The sequence below is a fragment of the Balaenoptera physalus genome, assembly GCF_965194825.1.
Source record: "Balaenoptera physalus genome assembly, chromosome: 2".
NCBI classification, from domain to species: Eukaryota; Metazoa; Chordata; class Mammalia; order Artiodactyla; family Balaenopteridae; genus Balaenoptera; species Balaenoptera physalus.
The window spans coordinates 25,654,324-25,678,368 of NC_138883.1; the positions used below are offsets into that span (position 1 = coordinate 25,654,324).

At 51.7% G+C, this 24,045-nt stretch overlaps 2 protein-coding genes across 6 annotated transcripts in view; both read left to right on the forward strand.

The window, feature by feature from the left end:
- The window catches only part of SPTLC2 (serine palmitoyltransferase long chain base subunit 2), a 129,831-nt gene extending 124,668 nt beyond the window's left edge, over positions 1-5,163 (forward strand). For 2 of the 3 annotated variants that reach the window (XM_082451341.1, XM_082451343.1), the window contains exon 12: positions 3-5,163. In XM_082451341.1, coding sequence (XP_082307467.1) covers positions 3-122 — 120 coding nt within the window. In that variant the 3' untranslated portion in view covers positions 123-5,163. The remainder of the gene's footprint in view (positions 1-2) is intronic. The other variant, XM_082451342.1, reaches the window with a different exon arrangement.
- A 5,021-nt stretch (positions 5,164-10,184) lies between these two features.
- Positions 10,185-23,843, forward strand: ISM2 (isthmin 2; the record flags this gene model as incomplete). 3 transcript variants are annotated; one of them, XM_082451359.1, is made up of 6 exons in its annotated part: positions 10,185-10,316; positions 17,041-17,283; positions 18,640-19,009; positions 20,375-20,515; positions 20,773-20,856; positions 22,137-23,843. In XM_082451359.1, the coding sequence occupies 6 exons, from the start codon at positions 10,185-10,187 to the stop codon at positions 22,652-22,654; spliced, it is 1,488 nt and encodes a 495-aa protein (XP_082307485.1). In that variant the 3' UTR covers positions 22,655-23,843. The 3 variants fall into 3 exon arrangements, with proteins under 3 accessions (XP_082307485.1, XP_082307486.1, XP_082307487.1); XM_082451360.1 differs by lacking the exon at positions 20,375-20,515; XM_082451361.1 differs by lacking the exons at positions 20,375-20,515; positions 20,773-20,856.
- Between the last annotated feature and the right edge of the window lie 202 nt (positions 23,844-24,045).

A 24,045-nucleotide genomic window follows, 5' to 3' on the forward strand; every position in this document is an offset into this window, starting at 1 on the left:
AGGCTTTAAAGGAGATAGATGAAGTCGGGGACCTATTGCACCTGAAGTATTCCCGTCATCGGTCAGTACCTCTATTGGACAGGCCCTTTGATGAGACTACATATGAAGAAACTGAAGACTGAGCCTTTTGGTGCTCCCCTAAAGGAACTCTCCCTCACCCAGGAGAGTGTGTGGCCTTTCCAGTCCAGTTGCAGGAACCACACTTCTTGTGCAAGAGATTTCCTCAACTACTGACGGCGGCCACCTCCACTCTAAATGATATTTTGTAAATAGTGAAAAACTGCTTCACATCCTTCCTTTGCTACATCACCTTTAAAAAAAGAGGTGACTCACTTTGCGTTTTTGTCCATTAAAAAAATGTTTTATTTTATAACTATTCTACTTGTGAAATCACACTGACCCTACCCTGTCTCTGGCTAACCACGCAGGCCGTTTTCCTCTCACAGACGTGGGCCCATCCAAAGCTCCTGCTGGCCCTGGCACTACAGCCTCGAGACTCACCTGGCCCTCCTTCCTGGGGAGCAGGTGCCTTCCACTTACTTCCGGTCCAGGTCTCAGAGGTGGCCAGCCTTGGAATCTTTGTTTAACCAGTCACGTAATCACCCAAAGCGTTTTAATGTGTCTTAAGTTTAGCCATTTAAGAAAAGTAGTAAACACTAACATTGCTGAAACTCCCCCTCATTGTATATCCCTCCCTGGCCAGGAGCCTCCAAGGCTTGGTCTTATTCCATTTTGTTCTGGTCACCAGATGATATCTTCCTTCACCATCAAATGTTTCTTCGTAATGGTCACCATCTGAGGGTATGTCCAGTTTCTGGGTTCTTCCCAAGCTGGAATCTAACACTCCCACCCCCTGTTTAAAACACTTAAATGGTTTTAAAAGCACCCACATCCCATCCCCTGTTTAAAACACTTAAATGGTTTTAAAAGCACCCACATCCCACCCTGGTCAGACCTCGGTGCTGAAGCTGACTCACACCTCACTCTTCTGTGTACAAAGCTGCTCCACAGAGTGATAGGCCCTCCTGCTCGGGTGAGAGGGCAGGGGTGGTGGGGAAAGGGTTGACTGCTCCTTGTAGAATGTCTGTGGTTTCCTTTTTACTGCTTTCTACTTTTCAAAATTATGACAGCCAAAAAAAAAAAAAAAAAATTATGACAGCGTCTGCCTGGGTTTGGGTCCATATTAGGATTTCAACTGATAAAGGAGAATGTTGGTAAATCCTCCGCTCAGAAATCTTTTGTCATGTTCCTAATGTAAGGATTAAAGTTTATTAACTTACCCTTTTTAGAAGATGACCCATTTGAATATCACTCTGAGTGCTATTTCTCTTTTATTCTTGATGTCCTAATGCAGTTCTAACCTGGCATCTGGGGCTTTTAGGGGCTCCATCTCCTTCCATTACCCCTTATTTTTTCCCTGAGAAATTCTGAACACTTATTTTGACTCTGTTTGCATACCAAGTAAGGGGATTTCTTTCAGCGAGCTTTATACTGCTTGACCAAAGAGCAAATCTGAAAATCACCATGTTAAAGTTCTTACTTTCTTCTGTTGACCAAAGCTTAAGTGAAGAGAACTTTTGACTTTTTTTATACCCAAGATCAGCTTGTCTTTTAGTAGCCATCAAGTATTATAGGGGAAGGATTGGGAACAGAATGGAAAAACATTGTGTGAAAGTAGTTTTGTACATCTCTATTTTTGAAATCACTCCTTTTATTTGTAAAAATTTTCAGTCCAAATTCTCCTGGGCATCTTGTCATCAGCTGTGGTATTTTTGTGCAGATACATGTAGTGGAGGATGTAAGCAATGCTATTGTTTGTGAAGTTTTGTTTTCATGTCTTAAGTTATCTTTGGTCACTCTCAGCATCTGAGAGCCTTAAGCCCTTGAAATACTCCAAGGTTTTATTTTAATTTTTTAAAGAATAGAAAAAAGTGAAAAGAACCAAGTAGAGATGCAGGGACTCCATTTAGCATGTACAAGTTGAAGTAAAAAAGATTGTGGTAACTAAGTAATTAGTCCTGTAAAATAAAATACATTACTAACCTTTCCTGCACATCTAGGTCCTCAACATAGAACCCCATTAGAACCAGGGAGCTTTTGCACTGCAGTTACTATTTAGTGATGTAGGGTTTGCAGAAGTCACAAACTTAAAGCATTGAACTTAATGGCCAGTCTTTTATTTTGGCTTGCATGAAGTCACTGCAACTTAAAATGTCAGTTAATATGGGCATTTAAATATATATATATATCATTTTGCTATGCAGTTATTTCAGGATAAATGCAGTTAAGTTACAGATTCATTTTGAAGAGAGAAAACTCCTGTGATCTCTCTAGGACCTCTACTTTCTAGAGGACAAAACATTACACACACTGGTTGTCTCTTCTTGAAACTGTAATATAAATCTAGGGTCCAGTCATATCACAAATATCATTACTTAACCAAGCACTTGGGGAAACACAAGTGTATATAAATACTGTCATTGGGAATGAGTAGAAATCTGGGACAAATAAGTATTGTTTAGTACATGGTTTAACACAGCCTACTTCAAGAATCTGATGGGATTCAAGCAGGCATCAGCTAACCATTACTACCAAGGCTGATCATCAGAGTTAGTTGATAGAGGTGTGACTAATCCTTATTACTTTTTCTTATCCCTCTTTTTATTTAGCTTTGTCTTCATCCATTTCAGGTTTATACGACCTTTTTCTGCAGATCACATCAGAAACCAGGAAGTTTATAACTAGGGCACATCAAAATCACACCCAAAGAATGGATCAAGTGGCAGTGGCTGAGGCAGATTCTCCTCCCATCTTTATTTTAAAAGCCTTACCGTAGAATATGGCGTACGTTCTAGAGCATTGAAAGAGAATGTTCAGGGGCAGGGTCTTTGAAGCACTAAACTTTTCACTTTGCTTTGTAAAATTTTTTCCCTTTAAAAAAACATTCTGGTCTCCAGAGCCCAGAGTACTGTTTGCTTGTTTGAAGAACTTCTCGTCACTATCTTAAACTTTCGTGATAGGGTGAGGATTTCAAATAGTCAGACACCCCTCTTCCTCATGTAGTCATGGAAGGTGAACAGAAATAACCCGACACAACTACTAAGGGCTGCGTGTTTGCCTGATGCCCTTTCAGAGGCCAAGGCCCTATTTCTTCCCCCATGTGCCTCGTTCCAAATTGACGAGGATCTCTGGCCCCTTGTCATACTGGATTGGGCAGCAGCACTTCTAGTCATGTCATAGGCAGTGAAGAAAGAGAATTTGGGTTCTTGTTTTGTATGAATTTGTGGCAAAACCACCTAGAAAAGGTTAAATACAATTGACTATCTCCTGGTTCTCTCTCTCTCTCTTTTTTTTTTTTTTGGCTGTGCCACGGGTCATGCAGGATCCTAGTTCCCCGACCACGGATCAAACCCGCGCCCCCTGCAGTGGAAGCGCGGTGTCTTAACCACTGAACCGTCAGGGAGGTCCCTCCTGGTTCTCTTGTATAAAGAATTGCCGTGCCCTAATTCCCAGGGTGTCTTTCCTGGTGTTCTAGGTAAGCCAGAATAGGTTTTAATCTGTCCTTGCTATAACCCATGTGGTTAGAAAAAATGGGAAAGTTGTGGTTTTCCTTCTGTCCACTTTCATGAAGGTCAAGAACTGTTGAGCACTTCACACAGGTAAAATCATCTTAGCCCAAAGGAGTTATGAAGGGGGAGTTACGAAAATCAAAGGATTCTTCTTGGCTGTTGAGCAGCTGTTTGCTTAATCCGTTAAGCCAGTTAATTAAAACACCTTCCACGTAAAGGAAAGCTTGTCCATTCTCTCTTCAGCTTTATCCACGTGAAATGCAGTGTTCAGGCTCCTAGCCATTTGCCATGTGCCCAGATAGCTGGGTTAGAAGGCTGGCTTCCTCCCTTATCATACAGAGGAAATGCCAGGACTAGCCAGTGATCCCTTTGCTTTTAATGTGTAGAAAATGCTGTTGCCCCTTTTGTCATTTCTAGTGACTTCTGTTTTCTAAGCACCTTTTGCTATAGATTGAGCCTTTTCTAGGGAGGAAACCGAAGGGGCTAGCTCGAGCCCTTATCGGAAATGTTTATTCTAATGTCTCTGCTGAGTCTGAGGTATCACATTCCCAGTCATCCTTGGGACTGACTTGGGGAAGCTGTGGGCAAGGTCTTATTTACTGTGTAGTACACATGATAAATGGCCTTATAAACTGATTTTTTGTGGTATGATGAGTTTATTAAACTGACCATAAAGAATTCAGTGGCTCTTAAACTGCCTTTACTGTGTTTTTAATGAAGCACACCCAAACCTCTGTTCTTTTGGAGCAGTTAATGGGGAGGTTGAATGAAAGGTAAAAATTAGAGCAGTGCCCTGATGTGCCAAGTGTCCTGCCTTGTTGCTGTCTGCATGGATAGTGGATCCTTCCATACACAAGGAGCCTTGAGCCCACTCAGTGTCTGCTTTTTCCAACACAGTTCCCGAGTTTCTTGTGCAAAGCTTTGTCATTTGGCCCAGGCCTTCCAAGGAAGTGTGGGACATATCACTGACTAGGGTGGAGTGGTGACTTGTCTTCACCCTTGATGTTAGGTCTTGTTACCTCAGTGGTGTTCATGGTTGGAACCATAAAAAGCATCCTTGATGGTTCTTCACAGGATACTAGTGAGATCACCATGTCAGCCAGCATGCCCACAGTCTTGATGATCCCTCTCTGGATAAAGGTAGCTAACATTAGGAGAAGGGGGAAAGAGAGAAAATAAGAATAGAGAAATAGCTTATGGAGAGCCGAGATCTTATTTTGTTGGCCCATATTTTTTCATTCCTGTAAACTGGAATTTGCAAGAGGTGCTGTGATAACCCTTCCCCAGTCCTGCAATGCTTGTATAATCTGAGAAAGAGAAGGGGAAATATAAATAAAACTTTTTAAAATTTAGTATTGTGTTAAAATGTCACTCTCTCCCTTACCCACACCCGCCCCCCGCGTCTCCCTTTTTTGCCAGATGATTTTTCGTTGCTGTTGTTGTTGGATGACTGTCAAGCTATAAATGATGGGTTGAGGGAGGTGTATCCATTTTGAGAGTGCCTGTTAAGAGCTGAAGGGGAACTACTTGAGATGACTTAAGAATCATCCCATGAAATTTATTGTTTTGCTCCAATAAAATACTCTGAAAGCTGTATCTGCCTTTATTCATTAAACCAATAAATACTGAGTGCTGTTTCCATGCCAGGCACTGCACTGAGCATTACCAATAACAGCAGCAAACAGAAAGTTATGGTTCCTACTTTTATAAACAAATAGGCACATGAACCATATATATCGTGTTAGAAACTGCTAAGTGCCATGAAGGAAAGGTAAAGAGCCTGATAAGATTGGAACCAGTGTCTGGTTTAGACAGAGGTGATAGAGGAAACTTTTCTAAGGATTGGAGGATCTGAAAGAAAGAGTGTGGTTGATACTCGCAAGAACGGTGAAGTGGGGCTCACCAGGAGGCGGTAGAGGCTGCCACACCGGGTGACTTTATCTTACACACTGGGGAAAACCAGTGAAAAGTTGTAAGCATTGAAAAAAAAAAATACCCACTTGGGACTTTGCTGGTGGTGCAGTGGTTAAGAATCCGCCTGCCAATGCAGGGGACATGGGTTTGAGCCCTGGTCCGGGAAGATCCCACATGCCGTGGAGCAACTAGGCCTGTGCGCCACAACTACTGAGCCTGTGCTCTAGAGCCCACGAGCCACAACTACTGAGCCCACGTGCCACAACTACTGAAGCCCGTGTGCCTAGAGCCCATGCTCCACAACAAGAGAAGCCACCGCAATGAGAAGCCTGTGCACCACAACGAAGAGTAGCCCCTGCTCGCCACAACTAGAGAAAGCCCATGCGCAGCAACAAAGACCCAACGCAGCCAAAAATAAATAAGATAAATTTTTAAAAATAAAAAAAAAAATACCCATTAGCATGCTTTTTTGTAGACAATGACAAGTTGATAAAATTTATGTGGAAATGCAAAGGACCTAGAATAGTCAAAACAATTTTGTAAAGGAACTTATACTACCTGATTTCAAAACTTTGCACAAAGCTACAGTAACCAAGACTGCAACTGGCATTAGATTAGTCATATAGAACAATAAAACAGAATAGGGAGTCCAGAAATAGACCCACATGTGTATGGTTAGCTGATTTTTGACAAAAGTGCCAAGTTAATTCAATGGGGAAAGGACCTTCAACCTTACATCACGTACCACAGTTGACTCAAATCATAGATCTGAGCATAAAAAATAAAAAAATAGGAAACTTCTTGGAGAAACTATAAAAGGAAATCGGTGACTTTGGGTTGGGTGGCAATGATTTCTTCAGACACAAAAAGCATGACTGAAAAAAACTGATAAACTGGACTTCATCAAAATGAAAATTTCAGAAGACTTAATGTAGTTTGCAGACTGGGATAAAATATCCACAGTACATATATCTGACAAAGGCTCTCTATTTAGAATATATAAAGAATCCTTAAAGCTCAATAAGACAAGATTATTAAATTAAAAATTGGCAAAAGATTTGAACAGACACTTCACAAAAGGAAGTATACTAATGGCCAATAAACACATGCAAAAATGCTCAATATCATTGGTCATTAAAGAAAGGCCAATTAAAATTGCAATAAGATTCTACTACTCACCCACCCTCTAGAATGGCTAAATATAAAAAGAATTACAATACCAAGTGTTGACAAAGGTGGGAATGCAAAATGGTACAGCCATTGGAGAAAACAATTTGGCAGGTTTTTGACAGCAATTTCACCCAAGAGAAGTGAAAGCATGTCCACAAGAGAATTGGCACTTGAATATTCATAGCTCCTTTATTCATAATAGCCCCAAACTGGAAACAATCCAAATGCTATCATAGTTAATGGGAAAAGAAGCAGAATGGTCATATGATGAATACTACTCAGCTGTGAAAAGGAACAAATTACTGACACCTACAACTAGATGGATGAACCTCAAAACCATGCTCAAAGAAAGAAGCCAAACAAAAGAATACATGAATGTGACTGCACTGATACAAACTTCTAAAACGGCAGGACTAACCTATGATGACAGAGTGGAGAAGTGCTTACCAGGAGCCAAGGGTAGGGAGGTAGGGATTAACTGTACAAAGGGACTGTTAACAGATAATTTTCAAAAACGAATAAAATCATGACTCTTACAGATGTAAAAACGAAAGATTTCCTTTAACTCATTAATGAGAAAACTGTTAAGGGTATTACAGCCAATTCAAAGGAGATATTGAAAAACAGAAACTTTATAGATCAGGAACACTGAAGTGAATGTACAAATGAAGACAAAACTGATTTCTTCCACACTGGGGGAGGGAGGTCAATCGAACCTCCGCAGAACAGGACAGAATTTGCATTTATATAGACAAGAAGTATTTTGCTTTGCTATTAGTTACCTACAACCTACAAAGTTGTAAAACAGCCCCAAGACAATGAAAGACTAGAATCAGATAACTCAAAAGGATGCATTGTATGTAGACAATGCATTACTTTCCACTGAAGCATATTTATTTTTCCTGCAGTGCACAGAAGGATATTGGAGTGATGAGAAATTTCTAAATCATGATGGTGGTGGTGGTTACCTGGATGTATACATTTGTCAAAACGCATTGAACTGTACAATTAAAATAGGTGTGTTTATTGTATGTAAATTATATCTCAATAAAGTTGATTGCAAAAAGAAAAGAATAACCAACAGCATTTGGGGAGGAGAGAGTGAGAACAAGTAGATACAGCAGGACTAATCGGGAAGCTATTATAGCTGTCCAGGTAATGGGGAGAGGGGCTCCCATTAGCGGTAGTTGCTGACTTGGAGACAGATACACATGAATGAATGAATTCCTTATTTTCAAACTCCATGTTTAATCTGTGGGAAGGTTCAAAAGTTTGATGAAAAGACAAAATATTCGACTGGATGTGAAAATAGTTTTACAAAAAAAAAAAAATCCTAAAAAACAACACAGTGGCCTCACATTTAGTAAAAGCAATATGGCGTAGCAGGTTGCTCAAATGCTAGGTTTCTTTGGGCTAATATTTGAGTGTTTACCATGTACCAGGCATCTTATTAGGCTGAACCACATGAAATTGCCAACATTTGACCCTTTTGACCCAAAAGCGGCAACTTCCTGTAGTTCATCCTAATATAAGTCCTTAGATTCTTATTTACTCCTCACACCTGTGAGGTGGGTAGCCCCTCCCTACACCCCAGACTTTTACAGATGACAAAAGCACCCACCAAGGGGTCAAAGAATTTGCCCAATAATATCATCTTCTTAGTAAATGATAGAAGCAAGGTTCAAACCCCTGTGGCGGACTCCAGACAGGCATTGTAACTAACCCCTGTGATGCACTATTCAAAACACTGCAGAAGGATTTCCCTGGTGGTGCAGTGGTTAAGAATCCGCCTGCCAACGCCGGGGACATGGGTTCAAGCCCTGGTCCGGGAAGATTCCACATGCCGCGGAACAACTAAGCCCGTGCACCACAACTACTGAGCCTGCGCTCTAGAGCCCGCGAGGGGGAGCCCTGTGCCACAACTACTGAAGACCACGCGCCTAGAGCCTGTGCTCCACGACAAGAGAAGCCAACACAATGAGAAGCCCGCACACTGCAACAAAAAGTAGCCCCCTCTCGACGCAACTAGAGAAAAGCCCGCACGCAGCAATGAAGACCCAATGCAGCCAAAAATAAATAAATTTAGTTTTTAAAAAAAGACAACTGCAGAGTCCTGGGCAGTGCTGTTGGGGATAGGAGTGGTTTCTCAGAAATGTGCCCAGTCTCCTAAGAGTTTCTAAGGCTAAACCCAGATCCCAAATTTTACCCTATGGCCAGGTTTCTGGCATCCTTCCCAGCACCTCCAGGGATCTGCTGTCCCTGCCCAGAAACCAGGCAGCCTTTGTGTTCCTCCATATGGCCCCTGGGTAGGCATCTTCCTAATAATGCCTTCTGACTGCTCCTCACCTACCTGTCCAAACCCCACCCCACCTGCCCTGTGTCACGGAGCTCACAGTCCCCAACAGCCCCCAGCCATGAAAATCGTCACTGCCACTCATAGTTCCTGATCGTTATCATAAGCTGAGGTTTTATTTCATGACTGCACGCCCTACACGGGAGGATCCCTGCACGAGTGTCCCTCTGGAGGGAGTGGGTGGCCCCACTGTTTTACCCAGGATGAAACTAGGTGACACCCAGTGGCAGGGCAGGATCTTCTGACCACTCCTTCAAATGTGGCTAGCTGCTGTCCTTCTGGGACTTTATCCTCACATCTGAGTCTCAGCTCTCTCCTGGCTCTTGAAGTGCTGAACACCGGGGGGAAATTGGGTGCAGAGTGGCAGGTGTTTTTTTCGAGTCTCCACCTCCAGCAGGGGAGCTGGAAGAGCCTTGGGGGAGTTACTTCCAGGCCTTCCTCCCCAAGCCAACCTACCTGGGTGCACATTTGCCCAAGAGCTGAAGGCTCCCGCGTTGGGCTGCGGCGTGTCCCTCGCCCGCGAGGCTCTGGCGGTCGGTGAGCCCCGGCGCCGCCCTCAGGACCCCGCAGCAGTCGCACAGCTGGACTGGAGAGCGCCGGCAGGCGGGCTGCGACTTTCCCCGAACAGGAATTCGCTTGGGGCTGCGCCGGCGACAGCGGCGGGCACTCAGGGCGGGGAGGCGGCCAGATCAAAGGGAGCCGCCCGCTGGGCCGAGACTTGTCCGGGAGCGCGAGGGGCCACCCCTCCGGGGAGGGCGGGGGACATCCCGAGCGCCGACCCGAGAGCAGCCGGGGCGCCCACGCCGGGCCAGGGAGAGAGAGAGAAGAGAGAGAGAAGAGAGAAGAGAGAGAGAAGAGAGAGGGAGGGAGAGAGAGAGAGAGAGAGAGGAGAGAGAAGATAGAAAAGAGAGAAGAGAGAAGAGAGAGAGAAGAGAGAGAGAGAAGACAGAGGAGCGAGAAGACAGAGAGAGGAGAGAGAGAGGAGAGCCGCGCGCCCCCGCCCCGCGCGCCCCCGCGGCCGCCGGAGCTCCCCTCGCGAGCCCTGAGCGCTGGCGCTGCCGGGCCTGCGCCGCCGTCCCAGCGCTCCCGCCCCCGGAGGAGGCGAGGCCCGGCGTCAACAGACTCGCCCGAGCGGGCCGGGAGGCGCGAAGGCGCCGGGCGGAGCAGCCTCGGAGAGGATGCCTCGACTCCCTGGCCGCGCGGCGCTCCCCCTCTGCGTGGTGCTGCTGACCGCGCTGCTGGCCGCGGTGCGAGGGCTCCCCCTGCGGAAGCCGCGGGGCCCCGGCTGGAGCCACGTGAGGCTGGCGGAGGTGAGCGGCGGGGCGCGGGCTGCGGCGCGCTGGGTCCCTGCTCCCCCGGCCCCCAGCTCTGGCCGCGCGGGGAGCAGGACCGGGACGCGAGTGGCGGCCCCCGAGTGCGAGGGGCGGGACCGGCCCGGACGTCGGCGGGCACCGGGCGGTGGCCAGGTGCGCCGGACCTGCGGGAAACACCCCCGGGCTGTGAAGCAGGTCAGCCTGGGGAGAAGCGTCACTTCTGTGCTGAGTGAGGTGCGCAGACACCCTGTAGCCGCCCGGCTTCCTTTCCCTTCCGCCCGCCGCCTCCCCGCGGCTGCCTCGCCCTGAGCGAAACTCTCCTGCAGCCATGCGGTTCAGGTGCGCGCTCCGAGAGGAGTCCGGAGGATGCTCGAGGACCGCAGCGGTTTGCAGAGCGGCGGGCGGGTGTTGCTGAGGTTCCAGCGGTCAAGTGAGCCCCTCTTCAATCAAATCTTCAAAGGATTTGGGTCCTTTGGGGTGTGAATTGAGAGAAGGTGAGGTAGTAAGTGGGGGCCTCCAACTTGCTGAGTGGGACCTTTATATCATTAGGTACTTGAACAAGTAGAAGAGGTCGCTAAGAGGTAGAGGAGCGCTTTCTGGGGATGGGGAGGGGCTGTGAGTGGGCTTTTGCGGGCGACTGAAGACAGAGGAGTGAGACCAAGAGTAGTTTAGACACGAAGAGAAATCACCGTCTGTCAAAACCCGCGTCTCCCGTCGCCAGGGGTCAACAGTCCAGCCGTTCCCTCCTGGACCACAGTGGACACAGCCCCATGGGGACAAAGCCCACCAGACTTGTTCCAGGGTTCGCAGGAGCAGGCCTGTGTGGCAGGGGGTCCTGGCCTCTCAGTGCACGGAGCAATTCTAGGAGGAGGCCAGAGTGGCTCTTCTCATTTTCCAGATGAGGACACTAAGGGCCCGAGGCGGGTGCAGGAGAGCAGTGAAGTGAGCAAGAGCCCCAGCCCCAGCTTGGGGCCCTGTCAGTGCCCAGGCTGCTGAGGCCCTCCAGAGGCAACGGGAAGAAAGCACGTCCCCTGCATTTTAGGGGGGGTCTCTGTGGACCCTTGTTTGTCCATCTTTTTTTCATGACTGCCCTCCCTCCTAAGGAGATTTTTAGACTCTATTTGTTCTAAGTGCCCCCCGCATGAAATTTTAATACCACAGATATGCTCTCTATTCATGCACTAAGGCCCTTTGGAGTGTTACAAACCATTGTATTGCAATAATACTTAGATTTTTTTGCCTCCTCCTCCGAGATCTAATTTTTGCCCCTGTTGAGAGTACATCCTGTAGACCAGGGGTTCTCAACCTCCGCCCTACCAGCATCTTGGGGTTATACAATTCTTTGTTGTGAGTTGTAGCATCGTAGGATGCTTAGCAGCATCTCTGGCCTCTACCCACTAGATGCCTGTAGCACCCAGTGCCCAACAGAGCCAGACGTTATTCCCTGTGGGATACCCCCTCTTCCTGCCCGTTGTTGGGGGCCACGGCTGAAGACAAATCCAGAGGAACTGAACAGCCTCTGGCCAGTCCACTTCCTCAGTGGAGATGACAATGGAAATAAAATTAATTGAATTGGCATTTTTTTCTACTCATTTGGCATAAATACTTTTTTACTTACCCCTTTGATTGTAATTATTTTTAATATGTTTGCCCCTTGACTATGAACTTTGTTCTCCCTCCAGACCATTCTTCTCGCTCTGAGAGGTCAGAACCACTGGAAAGCTGGTTGAGGGAGAGAAGGAAGGTCAGGAACTGGGGCCTGGAGGCTTGGCTGCTCAGTGGTCCCAGGCAAGTCCCAGCCTCACTGGATCTCAGTCTCCTAATCGTCCCTGCCCTTCTCACCTCACTTGGTTGTTACGAGGATCAACGGGAAGGATGGATATGAAAAGCAGAACATCCTGTCCTAGTGTTTTGTTCATTTGACACATTCCGCACCCCAGAGTGGCAGGCAATGAACCAGAAAGTGCTGCCCGTGCCTGGAGCTGGCAAAGCACAAGGGTTAAGAGCAGACTCTCTAGCCAGATCATCTGCCTCAAAACCTGCTCTGCCAGCCCCCTGTGTAACCCTGAGCAAGTTCCTTCACCTCTCGGATCCTTGGCTGCCTCCTCTAGGAAGTGAGGGTGATACTGGTACCTCGTGGTTGTGAGGATTCATTGGGTCCCTACCTGCAGGGTGATCGACAGCACTGGCTTCATAGTTCATGGGGCCCAGTGCAGAATGAAAATGTGGGGTCTCTAAGCATTTCAAGATAGCAACAGCAGAGCAATTAACCCGGTGCAGCGTGCTGTACAAGTGCACAGGTCACGCAGCATGAAGCCAGCCCTGGTGCTTGGAGGGTGTGCTCTGAGGTAGGTCTCCCTCCCAGGCCAGGGTGGGCTGGGTTAGAACAGCGCACACCAGCGAGGAGGGCGCCGTCCAGCCCCATTCCTCCGCCGGCGGTCCTCTGGCCTGTCTGGAGAGGCAACTGCCTTTAATGATGGGGCTCCAGCACCCCCGGGAAGCCGAGGTGACTGTGTGTGCAGCCGGGCTCTGTAGGGATGCGCCCGGGCCTCAGCAGTGGCTGCGGGGAGGAGAGGTGCTGGACTGCACCTGGCAACTGGATTTGATTATCCGGAACAAGTTTCTGACCCCTGAGAAGAGGCAGAGGGGAGAAGGGAGAGTGGGGGGACTGTGAGGGGAGCTGAAGCAGGTTAGCAGGCAAAGCTCAAGCAATGCAGTAAGGGTTTGTGGGTAGGGGGGGCTCTTATGTTAACTGGAAACACATGGGTCCAGGCTGCCCTGCCAAGCCTGGGAGCATATGCGTGGGCCCGTGTGTGTGTGTGTGTGTGTGTGTGTGTGTGTGTGTGTGAGAGAGAGAGAGAGAGAATGAATGGTGGGGACACATCTTGGTGTATATCTATATATCTCATGTTTATCTGGGTAATGACACCATCCCCAAAAGAATGGAGCTGTGTATGTGTACACGTGTGAAACTCCACATGTAAGCATAAAAGATGTGGGAGGTGGTCCCGAGGGATAGGGCAGGTGTTCTTCAACAGGCCGGAGCCTCAGAATTTGCTTCAGAATGTCATGGAAATACACCGCCCAGAGATCTGCATCAGTAGTGGGGGGGGCGGTCTGCAGACCAAATAAGACGTAAAGAGCCAACGCCGTGCTGGTGAGAGGGGTGCTGCCCGCTCTCTCTCTGAGAACTGTCCGTCACCACCTCTAGGTAACACTCACTGCATGTGCCAGGCGCCGTTCTAACTCAACAGCCCTATGAGACAGGGATGGCCGGCCCTTTCCCTAATTTACAGGAGGAGAATCTAAGGCAGATTAAGTAACCTGCCCACGGTCATACAGCCAGTAGGGGTCCAAGCTGGGGTTTGATCCCAGGTGATGTGGCCTCCAGCCTGCACTCGTTACCACCACCTTCAGGGGCCAGACAAGAAGGTGAAAACCGAAGTGCTTTTTGAAGGCAGAGGGGGTTGCGCTTGAGGGGTTATTGGCCTGTCTGCGCAGGCGCGTGTGCACCGATGCCTGGGCGTTGAGATCCGGCAGAGCTGAGTTTGAACCTAAGCTCCCATAGTGTAACCTGTGAGACCTTATGTAAATCCCTTCCCCTCTCTGAGCCTCCACAGCCTCATCGTTAACACAGAGATAGTCACACTCACCCCTCATCACTGCTGGCGTTCATTCAGTCACTCAGCAATGATTTACTGAGTGCCTGTAGCGTGCCAGGCACTGTGCTAGGCATGTGATACAGCGTGAACAAAGCAGACAAACATTTCTACCTGCATGGAGCTTACACCCTAGCTGGAGTAAGTGTCAGAAGGTATGTAAAGGGCCTGGTCTAGGCGTAATACGGAAGATGCGCTCAGACAGTGCTTACGCGTCAGGGCTCTGAGTGGTCTGCCCACATCCCTGCAGGCCTCACTTCCAGTTGCCTGAGGGCTTTTGCTGGCACTAGGGCCTGCTCTGAGCTGTACACGGCCAGCCCGAAGCACCTGGAGTGCCCATCCTCTCCCCCACCCAGCCTCCCTCAACTGATGACTGATGCCATAACTGAGGTGCCCAGTGGGATGCACTCCAGTTGTGCACCGTGGTCACTGGCTTCATGGAGCATTCTTTATTAGCTGCCTCCCTTCCCTGACTTGCTCCCCCACTCCCTGCTGGTGTCTCCAGGGATCACCTTCCAAAGGAACCACTTGCCCTTGAATCTTTGTCTCAGGGTCGGCTTCTCAGGGAACCCAAACTAAGATCAGATGTCCCCCTCTGCTCCGGGGAGTTCCCCAGGGGCTGACACACAGGGCAGGAGGCTCCAAGAGAGGAAGGGTGGTGTGTGTGGCTGTGATGTTGAGCCAGGGCTTTCTATGGTCTCTGCTCATCATCTGGTCCGATTGGGCACCAGGGTGGGGAGGGCTGGAAACGGACACTTTGAATGCCTGCTTGGTACCAGCTCTGTCCCATCACTGTCTCCATTTTACAGATGAGGACGCTCACAGAGGTTATGTCGCCTGCCAGGGTCCCACAGGTCAGAAGCCAGGCCACCACTGGCATTCAGACCCAGGCAGCCTGACTCTAGAGCAGGGTTTCTTAACTGCAGCACTGTTGACATTCTGGGCTGGATAATCCTTGCTGTGAGGTTGTGCTATGTATGCATTGTAAGATTTCTGGTTTCTACCCACTAGATGCCGGTAGCACCCGCTTCCCCGCCCCAGCTGTGACAACTACAAATGTCATTGCCAAATGTCCGCAGATGAAACCTGGTGTTTATGCCCAGGAGGCTGGGGCATCTAAATCAGCCAGAAAGGCTGCAGACCCTGAACTCCTGCTGCCCCAAGTCTGCCTGTTTCTGTGCCCAGAGGCTGCAGACAGAGGAACTGCTGAGCAAAGTCGCGGGGACAGTTAGGGCTTCCGTGGAATTATGGGTGGGAACTGCTAGGAAGGTGGCATCTGGGGATGCTCCAGGCCTCCAGGATTGGCCAGAGAAGGGGTTGGGTTGTTCCATTGCTCATCTATCCATCTTCTGCTCATCCGTCCTGGCTATCTGCACCAGAGCACTTTCACTCATCTAGAGACTCTGGGCCCCAGTTGAGATGGGCCCACGGCTGCCCTGGGACCAGGTGTTTAGTGCAGGAGACTTGTTTCTTTTGGTTCTGTTTTTTGTTTTGTTTTGTTTTTTTGGCTGCGCCACATGGCATGCGGGATCTTAGTTCCCTGAACAGGGATTGAACCCGTGCTCCCTGTAGTGGAAGCATGGAGTCTTAACCACTGGACCACCAGGGAAGTCCCAGTGCAGGAGCCTTGGAGCCAGGCCTCTGGGGACCAAAGAAGGAGGGGGTCAAAGGGGAAAGACATGAGAAACAAGACTGATTCAGCCCCTGATTTGTGAAGTAGACTCTCAGCGCTCTCACCTGCAGTGTTGGAGCATGATGGTTAAGAGTGTGAGCTCTGGCTGCCTGGTTCAAATCCTGGTTCTAACAGTAAATGTCTGTGTGACCTCAGGCACGTTACTTGCCTTTTCTGTGCCTTAGTTTTCATGATCAAAATGGAGATGACAGCTAGCCCTTACCTCTGAGGGTTGTTGGGAGGATGAAACGAGTGATTTAAGTGTTTAGAATAGTGCCTGGCACACAGTGGATGCTGTGGAAGTGTTTGATAAATAAAATTTTGACAATCCTTCCAGGTAGGAATTATTATTCTCATTTTGTTGATGGGAAATCATCAAATTGAATGAGCAAGTAAGAAGGAGAGCTGGGATTTGAACCCAAGCTGATCTGACTCTCCAGACCCTTGTTTTTCAGCCGTACCACACTGCCCGAGGTATGAGGTGGGAGGTGAGGTCCAGGCTGTGGCCTGGGTGAGGCAGGGTCCACAGGCCCCTGGCCCCTGAGGCTCACAGGGCAGCTCTGGACAGGACTCTCTCTGCCCTGGTGTAGAGACCTGGGCAATGGCTGCAGCCTGGAGGTAGGTGCTGACCCAGTGCTCCCCTGTCTGAGCAGGGAAGGCCAGAGCAAGAGTCAGAGACATCCAGGATCTGCTTTCGCTTATTATTTGAGCTGCATCAAGGACAGTCCCAGTGTGGACCTCATGGCACTGGCTGGTGGAGGGAATTAACTGGCAGACAGACGCCCACACAAGCAGCCTGGAATAGGAAAAGGGGCTGGGCCCCAGGTGAGCAGGCGGAAGGTCAAGGATGCCAAGAAATACAGCCCCCGCACGGATGGCTTGGGAAGGCCAGGTGGCAGGGCAGTGTGCTGAGGGGAAGGGCCTGGGCCTGCTGCCCACGGCCCTGTCGGCCTTCCTGAGCCTTCCTGCCCTGACGTGGGAGGGCCTGGGTGTCTGTCCTCTGACAAGGGCCCTGGGGGATTCTGAGGCAAGTGTCTGCAAACTGCACTTCGGAACCACCGCCTTAAACATCTCACTTCCCCTCTGGGCCTCAGTTTGTTCATCTGTGAAATGAGCAGGTTGGGTTGTGTTTCTTCCATGTGTAGAAACTGATTTGAGCCCTCCTTCTCGTGCCTCACGCTGGCATCATTTGCCCGAGCGCTTTGGGGACGCAGTCCACCCTCTGAGGTGGTAAAGCAGACATGTTTGGATACACGGTCGCAAGGCGAGTTTGTGACCTGGTCTGCCCCCAGGGCTCCCGAATCTCGCCCTGCTCCCGCCCCCCACCAGCCTTTTCCGGGTTCGCATGGGCCCTGACCTCAGGCACCCCTCCCTCCCATCTCTCCCTCAGGTCTCGGCCTCCCCAGACCCCAGCTCTCCTAGAGAAGAAGAGGAGACCCCTCTGCTCTCCAGAGCCCGCCTCCAGGCAGGGCTGCGCCGACACAGACGCTGGGCTCTCACTGAGCCAGCAGCCCTGACCCTGGACAAGACCTCCTTGCCCGGGACCCTGGAGGACGCTCCCTTGCTGCTGGAGCTGCAGAAGCTGCCGGGATTGGCCAACACAGACCTGAGTGCCCCAAACCCCAATATCCAGGTGAGAGCTCCAGGGGGGCCGTGGGTCCAGTGGACACCTGGAGAGAAGCTGGGCTGAAGAGCTCAGCTCTGAGGTCAGGCGTCCCATCCGGTATTGCTTGGAGGGCAGGGGTCCTGTGCAGGTCGGAGAAGGTGACTGCCCCCGCCCTGCCTGTGGAGCAGTGGGAGGTGGAGGTGCTCCCCCCTCTCTAGCTGCAGACCGTGAGCAAGTCCTGTGGCTCTCTGAGCCTCTGTTTCCTAGACCATAGCAAGGGGCAAACAGCACCAACCGGCAGGGCTGTCATGAGGACCAAATGAGCAGAGAATATTTTGGGAGCTGCAGGAGATTCCTGGAATATGGGGAGAGGTCTAGTAGAAAGGCTGAAGGTCTGATCATCCCCCAGTCCCAGCCCTTACTGCAGGCTCCTGGCGAAGGACGGGGTGGGCTGGTGGGGCGGTGGCCTGCCCACCAAAGGGGCTTTATGGGAGAGAAAACTAGAGGGGTTGGTGGAATTCCAGTTTACATACTCCACCGTCAGTCCCGAATCCCTAATGACAATAATTCCTGCATTTTGTGTACCATCTATAGCTTACAAAACACTTTCACCAAAAGAGAAAAAACGTCACAAAAATATAGAACACACAACATTCTAAAGTTGTTTAAAAGTGTGTGTGTGTGTATGTGTGTGTGTGTCTATATATCTAAACTTGGAAGGTTAATCACCAAAATGTTACCTGTCAGAGATGGAATATGGGTGACTTCCATTTTCTTCTTTATATTTTGCTTGTTCTTTTCCCCAGATTTTGTTCTGTGACCTCATATCACTTTGTAATAGCCAAAAGTGATGTTTTTAAAGTTCACTTTCACATAAATGGTTTCACGTTACTTATTTTCTGTCCACAATGTAGTGGGTGAGAGCCCTCCCCAGGGCTGTTGTGGGGATCTGCTGTCATTTGGCCTCATTTTCCGGCCCTAGAACGAGGAAATGGAGGTTCAGGGCGGTCAGTGGCCCCAGCAGCTGGGCAGCCTGTGGGCTGGTGGAGCCAGAATTCAAACCCAGCTTTTCTTAAATGAGTGGGTCTCCACCCTGGCACACGTTAGGACCGCTACGCCTGGCCCTACCTCACACCAGTTAAATCCGTGTCTGGGGTGGGGTCAGGGGGTCAGGAATCTCCAGCAGATTCTGATGCACAGCCAGGTCTTAGACTGTGACCTGTGTGCCCGGGGAGACCAAGAAGGTGGACCAAAAGAATGGGCTGGTTTGGAGAAAAGGTTGGGCCTCTCCCCTGCCCCTGCCCCAGGCTTGTCGTCTCCCCTGCCTTTGGAGTCTGGCTCTGAGCCCTCCCTCACTGGCCGGGTGTGTCTGTACCTCTGCAGGTGACCATCGAAGTGGTGGAGGACCCCCAGGCTGAGGTGGAGATGGACCTGCTGGCTGAGCCTAACAATCGCTGGTCCCAGGGTGCCCCCAGCTGGCTGCCTGCCAAGGAGCTCTTCTGGCCCCTATTCTGGGGCTACCTGGAGGGCGAGGAAGGGAGGCCCAGCCTCAAGGGCAGAGCCCCAGGGGAAGAGGAGGAAGAGGAAGAGGAGGATTACCCTCCAGAGTACAGTGAGAGTGAGGACCAAGAGGACAGCGATGGGGAAGACGATGACGCCGACCAGGAGCGTGGGTTCAGCGGGGCCGCAGGAGGCTGGGAGCAGGGCTGGCTGTCCCCCGGGGACCGGGCCTTCAAGGAGCCTGATAGCTACGGTGAGCTCCCCCATCTTGACATCCGCAGCCCTGGAGGTCCTGAGTGGAAATGGGGGTGAGAGCTTCCTGGGCAGGGGCAGCTGGGGAGAGGCCTGGAGCTTAGGCCTGTACAGACACCATCATCAGCCAAGCATTACCCATAGCTTGCAAAGTTTGTTGTTTTTTTTTTCAAACATTTGACCCTCACAACAGCCCTGAAATCCCCTAAGCAGAACAGACATTTGTTAATAATATATATATTCATATCTGTTTCCAACAAATTAAGAAATATTATAAATCCCACCACTCACAACTGACCTCATCTTCAGATTGTGTGAGTTTGAATCCTGGGTCTGCTGCTTACCAGCTGAGTGACCTTGGGCAAGTTAACCTCTCTGGGCCTCAGTTCCTTCTTCTCTAAAATAGAGATGGGCACAACCCTGACTGCGTAGAATTGGGTGTAGAGAGTAGTAAGTGAGTTAATACTTTTAAAGTGCCAGTGCATAGTAAACAAAGTATTGGCTATTACTTTTTTTTTTAGAAAGCAACATAACAACATAGACTATTCAGAAAATATCACATAAAGCCTGCCCCCCGCCCCATGACAGGCATTTTTTTTTTTTTTGCATATTGCAGTTTCAATTTTCCCTGGGTACAGACATGTTTCACACACAGTTATAGCACTTCTCCCCAGAGCCCTGGTGTCTCATCGTTGGTTCAGACTAAGTCGTAGCAGGCTTTTTCCATTTCACCAAAGTCATGTAAGCTAACAGGCAGAATTTTCATGACTTTCAGCTTTTCTTCCATTGATTTTCCTTAAACACTTGGAACCAGCCTGTCAGGCCTGCCTGGGAAGCGAGGAGAGAGCTGGGTGTGTGTGTCAGTACTTTGGGGGTTCCACAGAGAGCCCTGGGTCTCAGGCCCGCGCAGCCAAAGGCCTGTGGGTGCTGTCGTGGTGCATTTTGGGTCCCTCAGACCAGGACATGGAGAGCAGGGACATTCTTTAATACCCCCAGTGCCAGGGAAGTATTGTCACCCTTGGTTTTGATTGACATAAAAACTGTAGCTCAGAGATGTAGGGGGACTTGCCCAAGGTCCCCTCAGCAGTGGTCAGGTGGCCTCCAGGTAGCTTTACCTCTTCGTTGCTGTGTGGGCACAGAGTGGGTGGCTGGGAGTTGTGACACCTCCTGCATTTGTCGGGTGTTCACTGCACAGGGGTACCCAGATGAGCAGACGAGTGGGGCTGAAATTCAGCCCATGCTCCGTCCGCTAGGGGCGTCCTGGCCTGGGCCGTATCCTCCAAAGGAAGGGGTGCCTTCTGCTAATTCGCACCAAGGCACCCCATGGGCTCTGCTCCCTCACCCCTGGCTCCCTGCCTTGACCCAGACTCTGAGCTTCAAGAGGAATGGAGCCCCTGGTCTCCCTGCAGTGGGAGCTGCAGCAGCGGCAGCCAGCAGAGGACTCGGCCCTGTGGCTACGCCTGCACTGCCACCGAGTCCCGTGCCTGCGACCTGCCCCCCTGTCCTGGTGAGACGAGCCCCAGCTCCGGCAGAGGGAGCGGCTTACACGCTGGACTTGGTCCCCTGGGAATGTGGGCGTGTAAGCCTTGTATAGGGTGGGCTTGGGAGAGGGGAGGCAGGAGGCTAACACACACGGTGGTCCTGCCCCGTGCCAGGCCTGTCCCAGATGCCGCGGGCACCGAGAGCCTAGCGAGGGCTGGGCTCCCGTCGGGAGCACAGAGGTGCCCTGCGGCACCACCAGCCTGGCCTCCTCTCTTCCCAAAGGCGCTGAGGACAAGGACCCCTCGGGCTTCCCCAGTGAGGGGTGGCGGCCCCTGGCCCACAATGCTACGGACATGCTCAGCCCAGGTCAGTGGGGGGCTAGGCCCTGCCCCTGGGGGTTTGGGGGAAGCCTCTCTCGGGGGGGCGGAGCCTCACTGCACGGGCAGGAATCTTGCCTCCATCCACTGAGGCGGAGAGTACGCCTTCCAGGTGGAAGGTTAGCCTCCCTGGCAAGGGGACCGCAACATTTCCAAGCCCCCTAGCCAGGCCCATTGGCCTTTCCCAGCCTGATATTCCCGCTGGGAAGAAGGTCTTGAGGGGAGCCCAGAGCTTGGAGATCATCTAGTGGAGCGTACGCTCCCTGGCAGCAGGATAGGATGGGGACATTCTGGCTTCCACTCCCTGGGCACTCTTGGAGGCTCTTGTCTGGGGAGCAGTTGCCCTCAAAAACAGGTCAGGGTCCAGAGCTCCAGGACTGCTCCTTCCGGCAGCTTGGAGCGGGCCGCGCTTTCCCCAGCACGCTCCACATCTGTGTCTCTTGCACCCCACAAGGAGGCAGGCAGCTGCCGACAGCCCCCTTGCAGATGGGTCCTATGCTCAACGCCGCAGAAGCTCACTGAGCGGGGAGGGTGCCCCCGGCCCTGTGTGGGGCAGGGGATTCCCAGAAGACCAAGCCCAGTCCCTGCCCTCAAGGGGCTCAGGTCTTCGGGGGAAAGACACACACAACCAGCTTAGGTACAGCACTGCCAAGTGGGCCCAAGGGTCTGCAGCAAAGAGGGAGGAGCAGTTCGTTCTGGGTGGCCAGGGTCAGAGGCCACATTTTCCAAGGTAGGGAGAGGGGAGGAGGGCAGCATAGACAGAGGGGTCACAGGGGGCCCAGAAAGACAGAGTGAGCCTGAGAAAGGCAAAGTTAAGAACAAGAACGGGCCAGTGGTGAAAACAGTGAAACATTTTCTTACCAGGAGGCTAAAACTGCTGTCCCTGCCCCCACCCACCCCAGCTCGTTCCCCACAATCCCAGGACCTCTCCCTCCATCCAGCATCTAAAGGGACAAGGCCTAGCTCAGCAGAGGGCCTGTAGGCCCCTCCTCCAGCCCCTTGGCCGATGTCCATTCGGCCACGGCCTGTTGCTTCAGCTTGCCTGGGTGGTGTGTGGTTGCCCTTATCTGTCAACAGTGGCAGCCAGGTCAGACTGCCCCCAGCTCTGTCCCAGGTGGGTCCTTCCCCTCCTGCCCCTACGGCCCTACCAAGCCACAGCTTTGCACCAGCTGGGGCCTAGGCCTTCACCCTCCGTCGTTGGCCTTTGACCAGTCCCCCCCACCCCAGGGGCTGACCGGTCCCCTTCCCACGCTCCCCTGCCCTCTGCAGGTGTGGACAGCTGTGAGAAGTGGCTGAACTGCAAGAGTGACTTCCTAGCCAAGTACCTGAGCCAGGTGCTGCGGGACCTGCCCAGCTGCCCATGTGCATACCCGCTGGAGGCCGTGTCCAGCGCCGTGAGCCTGCAGGACGAGCACCAGGGCCGCAGCTTCCGGTGGAGGGACGCCAGCGGCCCACGCGAGCGCCTGGACGTGTACCAGCCCACGGCCCGCTTCTGCCTGCGCTCTCTGCTGTCCGGGGAGAGCAGCACGCTGGCCGCCCAGCACTGCTGCTACGACGCAGGCAGCCGGCTGCTGACCCGAGGCAAGGGTGCCGGCGCGCCCGACCTCGTCAGCACCGACTTCTCGCCCGAGCTGCACTTCAAGGTGGACACGCTGCCCTGGATCCTGTGTAAGGGGGACTGGAGCCGCTACCACGCCGTGCGGCCCCCGAACAATGGCCGGGCCTGCACGGACAACCCCCCCGAGGAGGAATACCTGGCGCAGTTGCAGGAGGCCAAGGAGTTCTAATGAGGGCTGCTGAGCTGGAGAACTTTCCTCGTGGGCCGCTCACCCTGCTTGGCCCAGACCTGGTGAGGCCAGTCTGGTGCCTCGAGCCCTCTGCCTTTGAACCCGAGGCGGGGAGGTCAGCACCCCAGGTGTCGGTGTGGGGTTGGGGAGAAGGTTGAAGCGTGTATAAGGCCCAGGGTGAGAGGAGGGAGCTCAGCTCCCAAGGCCCTCGGGGCTGCCGGGAGATGCGTATCTGTGGCGGCCTTACCTCTTGCCTGCTGGGAGGCGCTGTCGCAGCCTGGACACCCATTGTCCTCCCTCTCCCTCTCCCTCTGTGCTCAGGTGTGCGCCGGGCTCTCCACACACCCTGATTCCCGGGACCTGCGGTGAGTCACTTAGAGCCCCAGCCCTGAGGGCCAGTCTCGTCGTCCCGGCCCGCGGGCCAGCAGCCAGCCAGCCCTGGGCCAGCAGCCCTCCTTAGCGCTGAGCAGTCGCACGTGGCCCGCTTGCCCACCCCCGCTGGGAGGGTTAACCTCAGCCCCGAGCTGCCTTTCGTTGGACACCACTTTAGTCTAGGGCTGAAGGCCATCAGTGGGACCATAAGTGGATAGACAGGCCGTGGCAGCCAAGACAAGGCAGGATCCAGGTGCAGAATGGATCAATGAACTCTGGTCCCTTTCTTTGTCCAACTCACCTCTGTTCTGTCCAGGTTGTAGGAATGTGTGGGGCTGGGAGTTCACAGCGCCCTGAATGAGCACAGCGGCCAGGCTTGGGGTGGGTTCAGAACCAGCCCAGAAGGATGTGTCATGTGCAGGGTGAGCTGGTAAATCAGCTCTCTCGGGGGGGGTGGCAGGGGGACAGCCCCAATTTGTAGCATTTGGGCAATTTCTGTGGTGTAAACGTTCCCACCGTGGCCCACTTCAGGCTCCCAAGGTGATGTTGCTGAATGCACTGAGCTCAGGGTTGGGAAGAGATGCGTATGATCAGCTCTCCCAGCACATCTCGTGCCCCTTCCCTGCCTCGCCTCACCCCCCTTCTCCCCCTCCCCTCTGCAACCACACTTTCTTGCCTTCTGTGGGGTTGAAATGCTGATATCCCAACTGTCCCTGTTCATAAAAGCCTCCAAAAGTAGGGAAGTTCAGTCCTAGCCCCTAGGCAGCTGCCCTGAAACTCTCTGGGAACCTCAGCAATAAAGCACTTTATTTTCAAATTCTGTCTGATGAAGAATTTGGAGCCCCAGCAGAGCAGAGGGGTGTAGGGAGCCCTTGCTTGCAGTCCCAGCCAAGCTCCCCTGGGCTGCGTTTGTGATTACCTAACCCTGCTGGGCAGGCAGAGCTCCGGGGTGCAGAGTTTAGTTTAGACTAAACATCAGTTAGGTTATCTTTACTCGGTTATCTTTACTCAAACTCGTA